Raw genomic sequence first — 18,941 nt, forward strand, 5'->3', positions numbered from 1 at the left:
GTGAGCAGAATTGATTTGTCAGTGCCCCACAGGGTCAGCCATCTTCCATGTGTCAGAAAATGCTGCCCAAATTCCATCCAGCAGCTTGCTGAGCACCCACTTCACTGCATAACGATTTATCCCTCAGTAAGGAACAGGAGACGAACCAGATCATCATCCAATTGCTCCATGTCTTCTACCCAGTTCTGTAGGAGTAACAATCAGAGAGTGACATGATCAAGAACTGCCATAGGCAAGAGTGTGAAGGTGGAGGACAGTATCAATACCTCACAGCAAAGCGGTTCTTGTAGTGTCTCCCTGTGACACACAGAGCCCTGAGATACCACCCCTGAAATGTCAAGGCTACTGTTGTGCACTTACAGTGGCAATGTGGCCACACAGATATGCATGTACACAGTGTTATACCTGTTTCCATCAATGCTTAGGCGGGTTCTTGGTCATGAGTATATGATTCACATGGGGCCATAGTCTTAGTGTGAGGGAAAAAAGCTCTCGCCAACATAAGCTCCAAATCAGACCAGTCACATTAAAAAAAAAGGACCAATGCTAGCGTGACGTGGTGATTACTCCAGAGGTCACTTTTCCACATAAAGCTGAATCCAAAGCCCAGGGAAAGATTCCCTTTGACTTCAGTGGGCTTCACAGCAGATCCATAAAGCCTATTCCTGCCCCATTGAAGTCAATGGGAGTTTTGCAGTTGACGCCAATGGCTGCAGAATTAGGCCTATAGAGCAGGTGAAATTCCCTAGTAAGGTTTAATACGCTCTTCTCACCAGCTTTGCTCAGATGCAGCTGCCTGCACATGGGGCTGTGCAGGGGAGAATTACCCGTTAATGTGTTAGGATCAATTTCCACCTTGAATTATCCCAGTGCAGCAACTTTGGCTTCTGCAGGAACCATCCTCCACTAGCCCTAAGATCCCAGGTCTTGTCCATGTGGAACGTCTGTGCTTCACTGGAGCTGCATGGATGTAACTGAGGGCAGAATTTGTCTCTTGTGTCACAGCAACCGATTGTCTCCACCCTGGCCTGGTAAGAGAGGAATTAGTGCAGGTAACCTGGCAGTTACTGCAGCATCCATATCTCCATCTCAAATGGATGTAACCATGCACATTCCTGAAGAAAAGTGTAGATCAGAGAAGAGTGTGGTGGAGGCGCAAGAAACAGCTGCTGCTGAGTTTAGTTCCTTAAGTCTAGATGATCCAGGACTGTGGACCCATTTGAGCAGTAGCCTGAGGACTTCCTTGTACTGCATGGGCCACAGCAAGTGAAAAACTTCATGTTCCCCAAAGACAATGAAAATAGAAGTTTCCATCCAACACATTACTGGCATGAAATCCCCAATGGTGACAAAGTGGAGAGGCCAGGGCTTATGTACTCAAAAACCCAGAATGCTGCATACTGTTTTCTTGTAAACTCTTCCAGTCTAATGTTCCAGCCCCATTGGGTTCTACACGAACAAAGGATTGGAAAAATCTGGCTAGAAATCTGGCATGCCATGAGAAGGCAGCAAATCACCAGCGAGCATTCCATAGGTGGAAAGAGCTTGAGAAAGGTCACCTTAGATGATCAGCATCAAGAGAAGATTGCATCAGAGTTTCTTTGCTGGCAAAATGTTCTGAAAAGGCTCATTGCCATTGTGGGAATGCTTGCTACCCAAAACCTAGCACTGCGTGGCACTTCAGATCAGCTGTATGTGCCAAACAATGGAAACTTTCTTAAAAAGCTGTGGAGCTGATGACTGAGTTTGATGCTGTACTCCAGGAGCATCTAAGAGTCACCACCCAAGAAATGTACACACACTACTACCTTGGGAAAACAATTCAAAATGAGATCATACAGTTACTGGCAACAAAAGTCAAATAGAAGATTGAGACAGATCTGAAGTTAGCAAGCTATTACTCTATTATTCTGGACTGCACACCTGACATCAGCCATATGGAACAAATGACTTTAATGGTGTGTTTTGTAACAACAGAACCTACTGAAAATGTCCCTGCAATGGTGGCTGTCAGAGAGCATTTTCTAGAATTTATTGACATTTATACTACAGGAGCTGGTATGACAAATGTGCTTCTTAAAAAGCTGGAAAATATGAGAAATTCCGATAGCTGACATGAGAGGTCAGGGCTGCGATAATGGTGCCAGCACGAGAGGAAAGAACAGAGGCGTGCAGACATGGATCTGAGAGTTAAACCCTCGAGCTTTTTTTGTCCTATGCAGTTCTCATTCATTGAACTTGGTGGTGAGTGATGCAGCATCAGCTTCTAGTGAGGCTGCTGAATTTTTTATGTAATTCAAAGCATCTATGTATTTTTCTCTGCATTAACTCATCGATGGCAAATTTTGAAGCAACATCTGGGAACATCCTCTCTGACACTGAAGCCACTGAGTGCAACACAATGGGAAAGTCGAGTGGAGGCGATAAAGCCTATCGAACACCAAATTGGGATACCATAGTTGCCATTATGGAAGATAATGCTATGACAGGAACTGTTTATAGGAGAACAGTGGCAGAGGGAAATGGAATCACCAGAAACATACATAACTTCAAATTTCTGTGTGGCTTAGTGTTGTGGCATGACATACTGTTTGAAATAAATGTTGTAAGCAAGAGACTCCAAGGTGTCGACCTTGATATATCTGGAGCAATGGAACAACTGGACAAAGCAAGGTCATACCTACAGCCTGACCGATCAGATGAAGAATTCCAAAACGTTCTGAAGAGTGCACAGAAGTTGGCAGAGGAACTTCACATTGAAGCTATTTCCCCACCCATTCGAGAATACAAGAATCACCGAAGAAGACGACATTTTGATTACAAGGCACGGGATAATCCCCAGAGACCCCAAACAACAAAATTCAAAGTTAAATTATTTAACCAGGTGCTCAATTATGCAATACAGTCAGTTGAAGAACATTTCATGCAGCTCAAGGAACACAGCAGTATATTTGGGATGTTGTATGATATTCCAAAACTCCTCACTATACCCGAAGAAGACCTACACCAGCAATGCAGGGCACTAGGAGACAATGTTGACACATGATGACATGTGCGATATTGATGTGAGTGATTTAGGTTATGAACTGAAAGCCCTTTCAAGATATATTTCAGCAGGATCAACTCCAAAGGCTGTTCTGGAATATATGTGCACAAATAAGATGATCACCCTCTTTCCAAATACTTTTGTTGCTCTGCGCATACTTCTAACACTTCCTGTAACAGTTGCCAGTGGAGAATGAAGCTTCTCCAAGCTGAAGCTAACAAAAACACATCTATGCTCCACAATGACACAGGAGAGGCTGGTCGGCCTTTCAACCATCTCAATAGAGCATGAGTTCGCCCAGACTGTGGACCTTGGTTCAAATCTTTGCAACCAAGAAGGCACAGAGAGCATGACTTTGATTATTCAAACAGATAAAAATTCTAATGTTTACTATGTGGACAAGAAAAGTCACATTTGCTGTTCAGACATTTGAAAGTTAAGTGTTACTTAAAATTTTTGAAGAAGGCATTTTAAGTTGTTAGTTCTTCTCTATTGGGGTAGGTAGCAGAGCAGTACCATGAGAGGAGTAGAAAAGGAAGAAGACAGACTTGAGACCTTTCAAAGTTTTGGCCCAAGCGAGGGGGCATCGTTTGAGCTCCCCGCCTTAGGTGCCAAAATGTTGTAGGCCAGCCCTGCATAGTCTGTGTGTTTGGGGTATTTTAATCAATGCGTAATAGGGCTTGTGGCTGTGTTGCAGCTGTGAGAGGAAGTGAGTGGCTATAAGGTAAATGTCGTCACTTGTGCTGATATATTAGTTGTTCACCAGGTATAACTAGACCAGCAGCATTTCTTTGGGCACATGCAACTGGGTGACTGGCAAGGCCTTAATCATCTCCCTATCTTGCTTTTTTGTTTCCCACTCCCAAATGGGCATTCACGAGCCTTTGTGGTGACCTACAGCACCTTTCTGATAAAGCCATGAGCACCCAGAGAAGGGCAAACAAACCCTCTTTTAGCTGCCCAAACTGTCATTTTGCCTGTGCAAGCTTCTTGACCCTGAGAAAGTGGTCTGAAAAGCATCCCTGAGGACTCCCCCGGCCTTGGAGAATTCTTGTGCACAAGAACAGCACAAATTATAGAAAGAAATACAAACTCTGAAGTGCAGCATTAGTCTTGATTCATGATCTTTATTGGACTCCAGCAAAACTGACATAGAAACATCCATCTGGCATAAACAAATGCTGTAGATGGACATAGAATGTTGACTTAATGGCCAGGGAATTGTGTGAAATTGTGGGAGGGGGATGAGTAGGAGAAGAAACATACAACAAATAATGACTGAGCTATTGGAATAGAATCCACTGGCTCCAAGGATGGTTCTTGGGTCACCCCCCTTCACTGTCCCCCTTCCTTCCTCCTGCTCCATCCCGCAAATCAACTCCCCCATCTAAGGTCAGACCAAGCATGGAGCAAATACAGCTTCTACTTCTGAGTTTCTTGCCTCAGACAGGAGGGTTGGGCCTGACAACCTCTACTTAGCTCCCTGCCACTGATGCTGAAATATGATGCTGGAGTCCCTGGGGATGGTGGGATCTATAGTAAGTGAGCCAGGTCTTCACCTTTCCCTGGCTGCTGATCCAGCTAGTGGCAGGGCGACCAGGCCAGAGCTGTGTTGGTGCGCAGGCTCCCACTCAGTCCTTCGGCTGCATCTTTATGATCAAATCAGGTTTTATCTTTTTCACTGCATACAGCTCTGCCTGCATTACTGGAGTTAGACGGTGAAAGTCCACTCTGAGGGGAAAATAAGGAAAGAAAAGGATGTTAAGTTCTCTCTGCAGACATGATGCCTGAGCCCACAGTCCCTGTCAGTGTGTTGCCCACCACTGGGGTCTTTCCCAGCTGTCTGCCAGAGCCTACAGGATCTGTACCAATGTCATTCCCTTGCCTGCTGATCTCACTGTCAGCTGGTGCCTTTCCCTTGGAGAAGGGGAGGAGAAGCATTGGTGCAGTCTGTAGCCTGGCCTGCACCACCACACCCCACTCACCCTGTGAGCTCTGGGCAGGGACAGCAATGTCCTTTCTGCACATAAAGGGCTCGATTGTGCAGCTACTCAGCACTCACAGGGAGCAGGAGCTGCAAAATCCAGCTCACAGTATCTCTCCATGTAAGCAGAATTATCTCAGCTCTCTGCTGCACGGGCACCTCACGCCCCCCTCCCCTCAGTAACTCAGCTCTTGAAGGGGGTGAGTTTTAGCAGCTGTTGTGGTGCCGCACACTGGGCCTGACACTGCTGAAATGCAGGTGAGAGCTCAAAAATATGCCCCAGCTACAGGAAGACAGGAACATTTCACTTACTCTTGTATTTACTATTACAGCCAGTTCAGAAGAATGCAGTTTTTCTGTCTGCAGCGAGTTTGAGAGAGCAAGGGCCAGTGCTCAGTTCAGAGCATGGTGTTCATGACACTGGTAAACAAGTGCCAGCTCTGGCCAAGGCCGTAGGTGTCAGCTAAGAACTGACAAACTCATGGCTGGAAGCCAGATCAGTTGACTGGTACTTTAGTATCGTTCAAAGTAGATGTTAAATGTGTTCAGTGTTTAAACTTCACGAAAAACCTGCAGGATGTTGCATGCTTTGTTTTTACTTATCTGTACCCTGTTATAGCAAATATCTGCATTGTATATACCCCTGTAAGGAAGTAACTCATCAAACAAGAAAGAAGTCTTCTGTAATGCAAATGAAGAACTCTAGCAGAAAGTGTTAAATCCTGCGCATTCAAAGCAAGTGGTCATTGTGTGTGAGTTCAAAGTCTCTAAGTGCATTCCTCTTTTCCCACCATGAAGAAAGGAACCTACATCCAGTAAGCTTGGTTTCTGTGAGGAGAAGTTATAAACATGGACTCATGGAAAAATACTTTATTTCTTGATTGTTTGGATTCTAGCAGGGCAGAATCTTTTATTTGTTCTTATTTTTATTCTCATTTTAGTTACCACTAGCCTAAGTGGTTCACACCCACACGTGCCTTGATCCTGCTATGTACATCTTCTAAAGTTAAGAACAAAAGAACATAAAAACGGCCATACTGGGTTAGACCAAAGATCCATCTAGCTCAGTATCCTGTCTTCTGACAGTGGCCAGTGCCAGGTGTGCCAGAGGGAATGAACAGAACAGATGATCATCAAGTGATCCATCCCGTTGCTTATTCCCAGCTTCTGGCAAACAGAGGGTAGGGACACCATCCCTGCCCATCCTGGCTAATAGCCATTGATGGACCTATCTTCCATGACTCTATCTAGCTCCCTTTTGAACCCTGTTATAGTACTGGCCTCCACAACACCCTCTGGGAAGGAGTTCCAGAGATTGACAGTGCGTTGTGTGAAAAATTACTTTCTTGTGTTTGTTTTAAACCTGCTACCTATTAATTTCATTTGGTGGCCCCTTGTTCTTGTATCATGAGGAGTAAATAACACTTCTTTCCTTACTTTCTCTATACCACTCATGATTTTATAGACCTCAATCATATCTCCCCTTATCCGTCTCTTTTCCAAGATGAAAAATCTCTCCTCCAATCTCTACTCATATGGAAGCCGTTCCATACCACTAATCAATTTTGTTGCCCTTTTCTGAACCTTTTCCATCCAATATAACTTTTTTGAAATGGAGCGACCACATCTGCACACAGTATTCAAGATGTGCGCAAAGTATGGATTTATATATCGGTAACATGATACTTTCTGTCCTACTATATATCCCTTTCTTAATTATTCCCAGCATTCTGTTTGCTTTTTTGACTATCGCTGCATGTTGAGCAGATGTTTTCAGAGAACTATCCACAATGTCTCAAAAATCTCTTGACAACAGCTAATTTAGACCCCATCATTTTATATGTATAGTTGGGATTATGCCTTCCAATGTGCATTACTTTGCATTTATCAACATTACATTTCATCAGCCATTTTGTTGCCTAGTCACCTAGTTTTGAGAGATCCTTTTGTAGCTCTTCGCAATCTGCATGGGTCTTAACTATCTTTAATAATTTTGTATCATTTGCAAATTTTGTCACCTCACTGTTTACCCCTTTTTCCAGATCATTTATGAATATGTTGAATAGGACTGGTCCCAGAACAGACCCATAGGGGACACCACTCTTTACCTCTCTCCATTCTGAAAACTGACTATTTATACCCACCCTCTGTTTCTTATCTTTTAACCTGTTATAAATCCATGAGAGCACTTTCCCTCTTATTCTGTGGCAGCTTATTTTGAGTAAGAGCTTTTGGTGAGGGACCTTGTCAAAGGCTTTCTGAAAATCTAAGTACACTATATCCACTGGATCCCCTTTGTCCACATGCTTATTGACCCTCTTAAAGAATTCTAGTAGATTGGTGAGGCATGATTTCCCTTTACTAAAAGCATGTTGACTCTTCCTCAACAAATTATGTTCAGCTATATGACAATATTATTCTTTATTATAGTTTCAACCAGTTTGCCTGGTACTGCAGTCAGGCTTACAAGCCTGTAATTGCTGGGATCACCTCTGGAGCCCTTTTTAAAAATTGGTGTCACATTAGCTATCCTCCAGTCATCTGGTACAGAAACTGATTTAAATGATAGGCTACAGACTACAGTTAGTAGTTCTGCAATTTCACATTTGAGTTCCTTCAGAACTCTTGGGTGAATATCATCTGGTACTGGTGACTTATTGCTGTTTAATTTATCAATTTGTTCCAAAACCTCCTCTAATGATACCTCAGTGTGGGACAGTTCCTCAGATCTGTCACCTAAAAAGAATGGCTCAGGTTTGGGAATCTCCCTCACATCCTCAGCTGTGAAGACCGATGCAAAGAATTCATTTAGTTTCTCCGCAATGGCCTTATCGTTCTTGAGTGCTCCTTTAGCACCTTGATCATCCAGTGGCCTCACTGGTTGTTTAGCAGGCTTCCTGCTTCTGATGTACTTAAAAAAAATTGCTATTACTTTCTGAGTCTTTGGCTAACTGTTTCTTAAATTCTTTTTTGGCTTTCCTAATTGTATTTTTACACTTCATTTGCCAGAGTTTATGCTCCTTTCTATTTTCCTCACTACCGCTTTTTAACTTCCACTTTTTAAAGGATGCCTTTTTGCCTCTTACTGCTTCTTTTACCTTGTTGTTTAGCCATGGTGGCTCTTCTTCGGTTCTCTTACAATGTTTTTTTTTAATTTGGGGTATAAGTTTAAGTTGAGCCTATATTATGGTGCCCTTAAAAAGTTTCCATGCAGCTTGCAGAGATTTCACTTTTGGCACTGTACCTTTATAGACTCATAGACTCATAGACTCTAGGACTGGAAGGGACCTCGAGAGGTCATGGAGTCCAGTCCCCTGCCCTCATGGCAGGACCAAATACTGTCTAGACCATCCCTAATAGACATTTATCTAAATCTTTAATTTCTGTTTAACTAACCTCCTCATTTTTGTGTAGTTCCCCTTTCTGAAATTAAATGCTACAGTCTTGGGCCACTGTGGTGGTTTTCCTGCCACAGGGTTATTACATTTAATTATATTATGGTCACTATTATCAAGCAGTCCACCTATATTCACCTCCTGGACCAGATCCTGTGCTCCACTTAGGACGAAATCAAGAACTGCCTCTCTTCCAGTGGGTTCCAGGACGAGCTGCTCCAAGAAGCAGTCATTTAAGGTGTCAAGAACCTTTATTTCTGCCTCCTGTCCTGAGGTGACGTACTCAGTCAGTATGGGGATAAGTGAAATCCGCATTATTATTATTGAGATTTTTATTTGAATAGCCTCTCTAATCTCCCTGGGCATTTCACAGTCACTATCACCATCCTGGTCAGGTGATCGGTAATATATCCCTACCTATATACTTATTACTAGAGTATGGAATTTCTGTCTTATTATCTATCCCTTTCTTAATAATTCCCAAAATTCTGTTTGCTTTTTTTGATTTCTGCTTCACATTGGGTGGATGTTTTTCAGAGAACTTTCCACAATGACTCCAAGATCTCTCTCTTGAGTGAGACCCCCATCATTTTATATGTTTAGTTAGGATTTGTTTTCCAATACGCATTACTTTCCATTTATAGACACTGAATTTCACCTGCCATTTTGTTGCCCAGTCACCGAGTTTTGTGAGATCCTTTTGAAGCTCTTTGCATCTGCTTTGGACTTATTTATCTTGAGCAGTTTTGTATGATCTTTTTCCACCTCACTGTCTACCCCTTTCTCCAGATCATTTATGAATATATTCATCTCTGTTTGTGTTTAATTGTAATGTGATCAATTTGGTTCCCTGTTCTGTGATTAGATGACCTCCATATCTCCCATCTTTTGAAAATATAGACCATAACTCACTTGTACATATATTTTTACCTGCTTTACCCTTGAATAATGCATTTATTTTTCTTGGGGTATGTCTACACAGCAATGTAAGTCTAGGGCTAGTGGGACTTGAGTCAGCAGACCTGTGTCAGAGAACCCTGAATTGAGAATCCACACTGCATTTTAATCCTAAATAAAGAATTTTCTGACCAGTGCTCAAATCTAGGGCTCTGTAGTCCACTCTGCAGTGCACAGACTCAAGACAAAGTAACCCTATCCCAGAGTACCAAGCACATCTTCCCCGCCCCCACTGTCGACACTCTAGCCCTTTTAATGTGTTGCACTGTGGGAAAACTCTATTGCCCTCCCTATTTCCTAACTGTGACAGTGCTGTTGATGGGATTCAGGTGCCCATAAGGACACACGAGCACATCAACTGCATAACTAGCTCCTTTGGCAGCTGTCTCAGTACAATGACTGCAGTTTGTGAAGGCTTTATATTGAACAACCATCTAATGTGAGAATTGGGCTCTGCATCTCTAGGCTGAGTCACACTGGCAGGAAAATGCCCATGTGCTCCAGTTCTAGGGATAATTAGGATGTCAGTCTCCAGGGCTGTCAAACTATTCTAATAAAACTTTGCCATTCTTCATTTTTAAAACAGGATATTCAATTAAGCTGTTTTTGTTTGTTTGTTATTTTTGTTGGTTTGGTTTTATGTTTGAGAAAAACAAGTTTTTCAGAGGGAAAACGCCACCCACCCCAAACTGGCTGCTGCCAGTGAAGTTTTATCCCCAGGGCTTAGGGTGCACTGTACTTCAGCAAACCCCAGGGATCCCTTTTCTGTGCCCCCACAACACCCTGTGAGGAAGGGATAAGGGATCCCTGGGAGGCTGTGAGGAAGTTTTGGGGCTGATTCCCACCCCACACCCTCACAGTGCACACTGCCTGGGCACCTCTGCATATGAAGCCCAGGGAACCCTGGGATACATCTGGAGAACTTCTGGGAAAGAGTCAAGCGAGGGCCACATGCACACAGGAAAGCAATAGAACTCAGACCCTAGGTCCCAGCTTAACACAGGCTCGGACCCTCCAGACTTTCAGGGTCCTGTGACCCTAGGTTCAAGCCTAAATTAACGCAATTGGTGTGCAGACACAGGGGGTGTTAGGTTTGAGCCCAGGCTCAAGTCTGGACTTACACTGCTGTGTAGACTTACCCTTACTAATAAATCTCTAAATAGCTTACTATAGGATTGGCTGCCAGCTTCTTTGGCGTGAGATCTAGGATGCAAATCAAACTCGGTGAGTAACTAGTCTCTTGGGAGGTGCCCACGCTCCTAAGTCCCCTCATACAGCTTGACAGTCCTGTTCTAAGGAAAGAGATGTGCTAGTGTAACCCACCATGCCCAGTGTGGCTCTGTTCCTCTCTAGTGGCTGGACCACATGGAAGCATTGTGCTAAAATCACTAGAGTTTGTAATACTGACATTTCCCCAACCCTGTCCCTGAAAACATGATGAAAGGCAAAAACTAGCAATTTTTCCTTTATTAAAAATGGCCACCATCTCCTCTTACTGCAAATGAGGAAGAAAAAAAAAGTGTTCCTTAAAAAAAGAGAAAAGAAACCTCTCTGGTTTTTAAGTAGCCAAAAGGAAAATGTGTTCTTTTAAACTCCTGAGTGCTTTTGGTTTAAATTGATTCCAACTCTGCCACCATGTCAGGATTCCCCCCACACACTCTGAACTCTGGGGTACAGATGTGAGGACCTGCATGAAAGACCCCCTAAGCTTCTTTCTACCAGCTTAGGTTAAAACTTCCCCAAGGCACAAATTCCTTTCCTTGTTCGTGGTCGGTATGGCTGCCACCACCAAGTGATTTACACAAAAATTCAGCGAAGGGTCACTTGGAATCCCTATCCCCCCAAAATATCCCCCCAAGTCCCTTCACCCCCTTTCCTGGGGAGGCTTCAGAATAATAAACCTACCAATTTCTTTAGCAATGTGAGCACAGACCTGACCCTTTGTTTTCAGGACACTGAAATCAATCAGATTCTTAAAAGAAGAACTTTATAAAGAAAAAAAATAAAAGAATCACACCTGCAAAATCAGGATGGAAGGTAATTTTACAGGGTAATAAAAAGATGTAGGCAATGGCTACACTGGTGCTTTACAGTGCTGCAACTTTCTCGCTCAGGGGTATGAAAAAAAACACCCTCTTGAGCGCTGCAAGATACAGCGCTGTAAAGCGTCAGTGTAAAAAGTGCCACAGCACTGCAAGCTAAACCCCATGAGGATGTGGAGTACGTGCAGCGCTGGGAGAGCTCTCTCCCAGCGCTGGCGCTGCGACTACACTCACACTTCAAAGCACTGCCGCGGCAGCGCTTTGAAGTTTCAAGTGTAGCCATACCCGTAGAACACAGAGGATTTTCCTCTGGCGCAGCTTCACAGTTACAAAAACAAAATTCACAAGCTAAAACAAAAAAGATACCCTAATGCATTTCCTTACCCTACTTATATTTGCAGATGATGTTGTACCTGCTTGGCTTCTCCCTCCATCTGGAGAGGGAGCAACAAGAGAGAAGAACAACAAATCCTCTCACCTTCCCCCTCCCCCCGCAGATTTGAAAGTTTATCTTCTTTCCTCATTGGTCTTTCTGGTCACGTGCCAACTAGGTTATTTGAACTGCCTAACCCCTTACAGGTAAACCAATCTAGTAGAGCTGCCAAGGAGGGATTTTATGCTATTACAATCAAACGTTGCTACCCTTCCCTCTATATTTATAACAATGGCTGCAATTTCCCTACAGTCCATCTGCTCGTGGAAGTGAGGCTGCCCTTGATAAAGTTGGCTGCCACCTCCCGCTGTTTTCAATGAGATGGAAGCCATGACCACAGGCAAAATGGCTGCCATTCTGGTTTGGGGGCTAGACAGGACATAAGGATTGTGAGGAGCTCCAAGGACAGGGCTAAAAGTAGATGGAGTGAGGGGGATCAGGGCAATGAGGGGGAGAAGGAGGTAGATTTAGGGGCGCAGGAAAATGGGCTGCAGGGCAATGTGGAGGACAGCAAGGAGCGGATTGCAGGAGGCATCTGGAGGAAGAGGAGTAGTATTTCAGGGGCTTTGACAGAGATGTGGTGGTTGGGGGATCAGGAAAGTGCTGCTTCTTAGAAAAGGCTAGACCAATCCCATAGTATGTTTACTGTGACTTTGTTGCTTATAAACTTATTTGAATACGTTTCAAGTTCTTTAATATGCATATCTGTAACTCACCAACCCTAAATAGTAATATACATTCTTTGTGCAAGTGTGAATCAGGAAATAAATATGGAGGGTAGAAAGTCAAGACAGTGATAGGAAAGGGATAGAAGCTCCTCTACATTATGGGTGAGAAGAAATTAAATGCAGGCTCCATCTGAGCAACCAGGGAGAGAGATGCATTTTTGTGTACACTGAATATTGATTTTTCAATCTATTATTTTACTCACGCTGGTGTAGTAGTAAGAGAGGTTGAGACATAAGCCCTTGTATCAGAGGCCTGGGCTAAAGTAGTGGTCAAAGCTTTCCTAATATAAAGCAAAGTCAGGCTCTGAACTGGAGGCAGGCCCTGCTCACAGAATCTGGCAAGAACAGGGCTGATATTGCAGAAATACATTCTTAAGAAGTGCTAGGCACCGAAGACACCCACAAACACATTCTAGAAGGGTGGTACCAGAACACCTCAGCACTGACACATTCCCCACAGATAACACGAACACGTTGACCCATTTTAAAGATAGGATCAGATGACAGCATGCTGAATAGAGATGTCTGGATTGAACCAACATGTATAAGGTGATGGGTGGCACCTAGCCATGTCAGAGAGGCAATACATAACTTGTTTGTATCGGTGTATAAAATGAAGTCTCAGAGGGAATGTCTTTCACCCGTCAAGAAGAAAATGGAAAGTCCTGCCATTCACTGAGTTGCATCGATTATCACAGGCATACACGTGCTAGTGTAACTGTAGATATTGATCTGGGAAGCTAGGACGATGGTTCATTGGCAATAAACCTGACTAGGTGTCATAAACAGATAAGTAAGAGTTAATAGAACAGAAGTACTTCATATCTCTTTTGCCTGTAAAGGGTTAACAAGATCAGTGAGCCTGGCTGTCACCTGACCAGAGGACCAATCAGGGGACAGGATAATTTCAATTCTTGAGGGAGGGAAGTTTGTGTGTGTGCTGTTAGTGTTTGGTTGTTGTTCACTCTGGGTTCTGAGAGTGACCAGACGTGCAACCAGGTTTCTCTCCATCTCTCTGAAACAGTCTCTTATATGTCCAGAATAGTAAGTACTAGGTAGATAAAGCGAGTTAGGCTTATGTTTGTTTTCTTTATTTGCAAATGTGTATTTGGCTGGGAGGAGTTCAAAGGTGTATTTGGCTGGAAGGAGTTCAAATTTGTATTTTGCTGAAAGGATTTTAATTTGTACTTGTATACTTAGGCTGGGAGGGTATTCCCAGTGTCTATAGCTGAAAGACCCTGTAACATATTCCATCTTAAATTTACAAAGATAATTTTTACTGTTTTTCCCTCTTTAATTAAAAGCTTTTCTTGTTTAAGAACCTAATTGTTTTTTTATTCTGGTGAGACCCCAGGGGACTGGGTCTGGATCCACCAGGGAATTGGTGGGGAGAAAGGAGGGAAGGGGGAGAGAAAGGTTATTTTCTCTCTGTGTTAGGATTACTTTCTCTCTCAGGGAAAGTCTGGAAGGGGGAGAGAGAAGGAGGGGGGAAGGTGGATTTTCCTCTCTGTTTTAAGATTCAAGGAGTTTGAATCACAGTGATCTTCCAGGGTAACCCAGGGAGGGGAAGCCTGGGAGAGGCAACGGTGAGGGAAAGGGTTTACTTCCCTTGTGTTAAGATCCAAAGGGACTGGGTCTTGGGCATCCCCGGGCAAGGTTTTAAGGGGGACTAGAGTGTACCAGGCACTGGAATTCCTGGCTGGTGGCAGCGCTACAAGTACTAAGCTGGTAATTGAGCTTAGAGGAATTCATGCTGGTACCCCATCTTTTGGACGCTAAGGTTCAGAGTGGGGAATTATACCATGACACCAGGTGACTTTGATACTGAAATGGGTCTTGTGGTCTCACTGGGTGGTTTAATCGAGGTCTACTGTGCCAACTATCTGCACAGAGCTGAGACAGCACACAGAGAGAACAGACACGCAGCCAAATACCTGACTACATTTGACAAAGAAGTAAAAGGGAGTTAAAAAGTCAAAAGACACTAAAACCAAAAAAACCCCACCAGTGGGGTTTTTTTGGTAATCCCTATGAGTTCCTGGGGTCTAACTCATGATTTTTGCTCTCTTGATGTTGGCAATACTAGATTGTAGTTTTTATTGTATTAAAATAATAGTGTTTTTAACTTCAAAATATGCTGCATCTGGAATTTGCTAAAAACCACTGGACACTGCCCTCAACTGCACTAAGTTCACACTCAGCGCTGAGGAGGAGACTGAAGAAACCAGTTATAAGCCAATCTGCACTCCCTGATCCTGGGCCAGGTGGGGGACAAAATGGCTTCTCGTCTAACAGAGAGAAACCTCAGGGCTGCCCTAAGTTACCCCAGATGCTGGGCCGGCCTTGGAGAGGTGGAGCACTATGCACTCTGCCCTGGACATACACCTCCATGCTCCTCCACACCCTGTACATGGGGTCAGGGGGATGCAAGCAATGGGTAGTACAGAGTTGGCTGTACCTGCTTTCTACCACCTGAGGATTATCCTGAGTCAGGGGGATCCTTGGCTACCCCTTTAGGGCCGTTGTCCAGCTGCTTTACCTGCTCAACAGGGGCTGAGGCCTGAGCCCACTACATTCTTCAACTGTTTAACTAGTAAAATACAGGCAGTGAACACATCAGTGGGTCTCTGTTCTTTGCCTGGGGAGCAGAGTGGTGCTGGTCCGTGGCTGGGTTCCATGTACTGTAGGACATTGTGATCCGGGTACACTGAGTTTAACTCACAACATCACAGTGTTTCCAGGAACTGGCTAAAGGGAGCCAGCTGTTACTTACCCTAGTGTGTGTAGTTTGCAGTTTGGATGTTTCAGCCCCTCACACAGCCGCTGCACTCCTGAATCCTCCAGACTGTTTGCCCCTAGACCTAGGAATGTCAGGGTCTGGCTGGTGCTGAGAACAGAGGAGAGAGCCTCACAACATGCAGCTGTGAGACCACAATAGTGAAGCCTGCAAGAGACAGAGATATACAGAGTAAAATGACTTGCATATGCCCCTTTCTCTGCATTTCCCCTCACTGACACCCATGGGTATCTCCAAAGGAATTCTTAATTCAGGACAGTGGCTAGGATTCCTGTTATCTATTTATTTTGATTGAAATGATAATAAAAGACCCCTACTGAAAGTTGTAGACCCTTATGATATAATTAATTATATAAACCCTACTATGTTAAGAGAATATTACAGCTGCAAGATCAAGCACCCAAAAGTTAGGGACCGCCAAGCTTTAGGCTGCCTGGGCAACCTTAATTTAGCTCCTTTCTGTGTATACATTTTGATACAGTCTGGGCAGGGAACTCTGGTCGCTGCTGATGCTGGGGGTTGGGTGGGGAGAAGTGGTGTGGAGTTCTCCCTGTTCCCTAACCACTCCTTCTGTGCATCCAACTTCCGGCTGCCTCCACCTGGAGATGCTGCAAAATCATTGCCTTTCTTCTTTGCAAGTGCATTGGGGTGCATGTGCTCCCCATCAGCCTTCCCTCTCCTTTCTCCCTTCAATTTGCATTAGTGGATTGGTGGACCTCCTCCTCTTCCCTCTGCCTGCCCAGCAGTCCTTTTGACCCCCACCCCACATAATGTCCCTCTTGCTGCCCCCATCTCACGTGGTCCCCCTTGTGATCCACTTTCCCCTATGGTGTGTTGCCTGTTTCCCCTGCCCTTCCTACTCACCTGCACACACCCCACACAGTTATATGCTCTCCTTCACTCCCAGTCAGCTGTAGAAGGAGATTCCACACATACACACCCAAACCATTTATCTGACTAATTCCTCAGTTGACCTTTGCTCCCTCCTCACAGCACGGCAGTCTAGTGGGGAGAAGATGTTAGATTCCTCCATCTCCTTTCTTTTATATCCCCCTCCAGTGGCTGTTCCTGTCACCCGTCCTCAATGGCAGACCCTGACCCAGCCTCAGGTGAGGCTTCTGCTTTAGCGATTTGGTCCATGGGGGGAAGCTGGGAAGACTGAAGGAGGGGGACCCCTGGACATGGCTCATATCCCCCTCAGCTTTCTCCTCTATCTGCTCCCATGGCTACCACTGACACCTCTGCTGGTACCATCATCATCCCCCCTGGGACAGCAGCAGAGGCAGGGACTTTGCTGCCAAACCCACCACCATCAAGGGAGCTCCTCAGTCAGGAAGAAAGGCCAGGGCAGAAAAAAAGGCTGTGGCTCTGCTACCAGCTGCAGCTCCCGCTCCCCCTGCCATCCCTTCTGGAGGGCAAAGGGGTGTCTGTGGGCCTGGCGATTCTGCAGGCTTCTCAGCTCCCACTGTGCTGTGGCACAAGCTGTAATTGTTCCTGGAAGACTCATAAGGCTCCAGGAGGAAGGTGCAGCTCACTCTCCAGCAGTGGGGAGATTTTGATCTTGTCCTCCAGAGTGTGACGGCCTTACTGGGGGAGGATAAAGGGAGCAAAGGGCAGTGCTCTGCAGCCGACCAGTGGGCCTGCAACTTCCAGGACTCTCTAGTCACCTTTGGGATCGAGCACAGGTTTCTGTGGGTACAGGCAGAATCACCAACCGCGAAGATCCTCAACTCCTTCAATCACATCTACACCATCACACCTCTCAACATCGGGGCAACAGGGCGAGTCTCCACATGTGCCAGGTACTGTCCTATCTTTGCACAGGGTGTGTGTGTGCTCCTTCTGCAGGAGTCTCAATCCAAACCAGCCACCAAAGCCAGCTGGTAGACTCATCTCCCGTCGATCCAGTGGGTAATGTAGACAAGCCCTCTTGCTATGGGATACAGACCTTTCTGAAAGTACATCAAGTTCCCTCACCACTCCACACACACCTTTCTCTGCCAAATCCAATCTAAAATTAACCTTTGGGCAGTACATCACCTGCTCCTAATAACCAGCAACTTGCCTGGTCGGTGATTTGTAGATCTCATATGTCTTTTTGTGGCTGCTGTCAATCCAGGGTTGGTGGGTGATGGTAGGGAGTGAGCTGTCACTACCACTTTCTCCAGAGACCACCTTCTCTGCAGCGCATTACAGCCAAAACGTAAGGGAGACGGGTAGGAAGAGGCACTGAACCAGGCTCACATGCCACCCCTATTAGTTAACCTAGTACCTCCCTTGCCAAAGCAGGATTGCTCTCTACAACATGTGTTCCAGTGAGCTGTCTAGTGGAGATTTAAGATGTTCCAAGTTATGAGGCTTCCATCAGTTCCACGTGGAGACTGTTTCATGGGATAGTAGATCTCACAGCAGATCTGTCAGAGCAACACAGAAGTGTGTCTTCCCTCTCCATCCCACCAACAGTGAGTCACTTATCCCCCACTGTCCTACACCACATGGGGGAGAGAAGGGGCAACTTCCACAAGAGAGAGGAACCATCACCACTATAAGATTCTCTGCAGGGCTGTGGGATGGGGAGAAGAACTACCAGTCACTGACTGCCACTGAAGGGTCCTGGAATGGCCATATCTCCTGTCACCTATTGCAGTGAGGAACCAATGAGCTGTAGGTCTCACTCCTCTAGAAGGACAGGAAGCTACAGTCGCACTGGGCAGGGGAAGTGCCGTCCAGTGGTGACTCCTAGAGCAAGGGGGAGGAAAGGAAAGTGGACGTGGTGCTGGTTGCTCTGAGAGGGAAATTACTGACTCAGGAAGTCTCTGAGTGCAGCTGGTGACTTTTCTTCTCTGGAGGGTGTATAATGCTCATCACCAAGAGAGAAGGAAGAGGCTAAACATCACTGATGATGGGAATAAATAAGAAAACAACTAGCCCTGAGATGAGTTGTATCCATCTACATGCTGCTAGGTGGAGCTTTGAAGCCTTGTTTGTGGTGGGGATAGATGGCAGCAGAAGCACCTCAGCCCTCCAGGCAGCTAATCTGATGTTTTTAGGAGAGAACGGAGGGTGTGGACATCAGAGGTTAGTGGCATTAACTCCAGTGGTGAACAACTGCTGCAAATGGATGTTGATTTTGCTGCTCATTCTATTGGTGCTTTTGGGACAGATTTTCAGGAGAGATCAGCTTCCAGGGTGCAGGTGTTTTGAAAATATGGGTGGAAGTGTTATAGTGGGGGCTGCTGAGTGCTGAGCTCTTTTGAAAATCTGGCCTGAAGTCCCTAGAGTCTCCCAGCTTCTCACAGGCATGGGTGGGACTTCTGCCTTGAGAGAAGAAGAAACACACAGAAATACACTGAAATAGAAGGAGGAAAAGCCAAGGATTTCCCAGGACAGTTTTGGGGTTTTTTAGAATGGGACCAGCATTGGCATCTGCTCTAACCAGCCCTGTTTGTAACTGTAAACACACAACCTCATTCCTAGCAGGCTGCACTTCAAAGGGTATTTTGACATTTACATTTACCTTTTCAAACCTGGCAGGCTGGGCACATATTGTGAGTCCTTC

General features: G+C 45.1%; 1 protein-coding gene across 5 annotated transcripts in view; it reads right to left on the reverse strand.

Annotated features, from left to right (window-relative positions):
* Window positions 1-4,164: 4,164 nt before the first annotated feature.
* Window positions 4,165-18,941, reverse strand: part of LOC127051012 (NACHT, LRR and PYD domains-containing protein 3-like) — a 76,131-nt gene continuing 61,354 nt past the window's right edge. For all 5 annotated transcript variants that reach the window (XM_050952795.1, XM_050952798.1, XM_050952797.1 and 2 more), the window contains 2 exons: window positions 15,359-15,529; window positions 4,165-4,777 (listed from right to left, as the gene is read on the reverse strand). In XM_050952795.1, the coding sequence (XP_050808752.1) occupies window positions 4,678-4,777; window positions 15,359-15,529 (271 nt within the window). In that variant the 3' untranslated portion in view covers window positions 4,165-4,677. The remainder of the gene's footprint in view (window positions 4,778-15,358; window positions 15,530-18,941) is intronic.

The sequence above is a fragment of the Gopherus flavomarginatus genome, chromosome 5 (genome assembly GCF_025201925.1).
Source record: "Gopherus flavomarginatus isolate rGopFla2 chromosome 5, rGopFla2.mat.asm, whole genome shotgun sequence".
Classification (NCBI taxonomy): domain Eukaryota; kingdom Metazoa; phylum Chordata; order Testudines; family Testudinidae; genus Gopherus; species Gopherus flavomarginatus.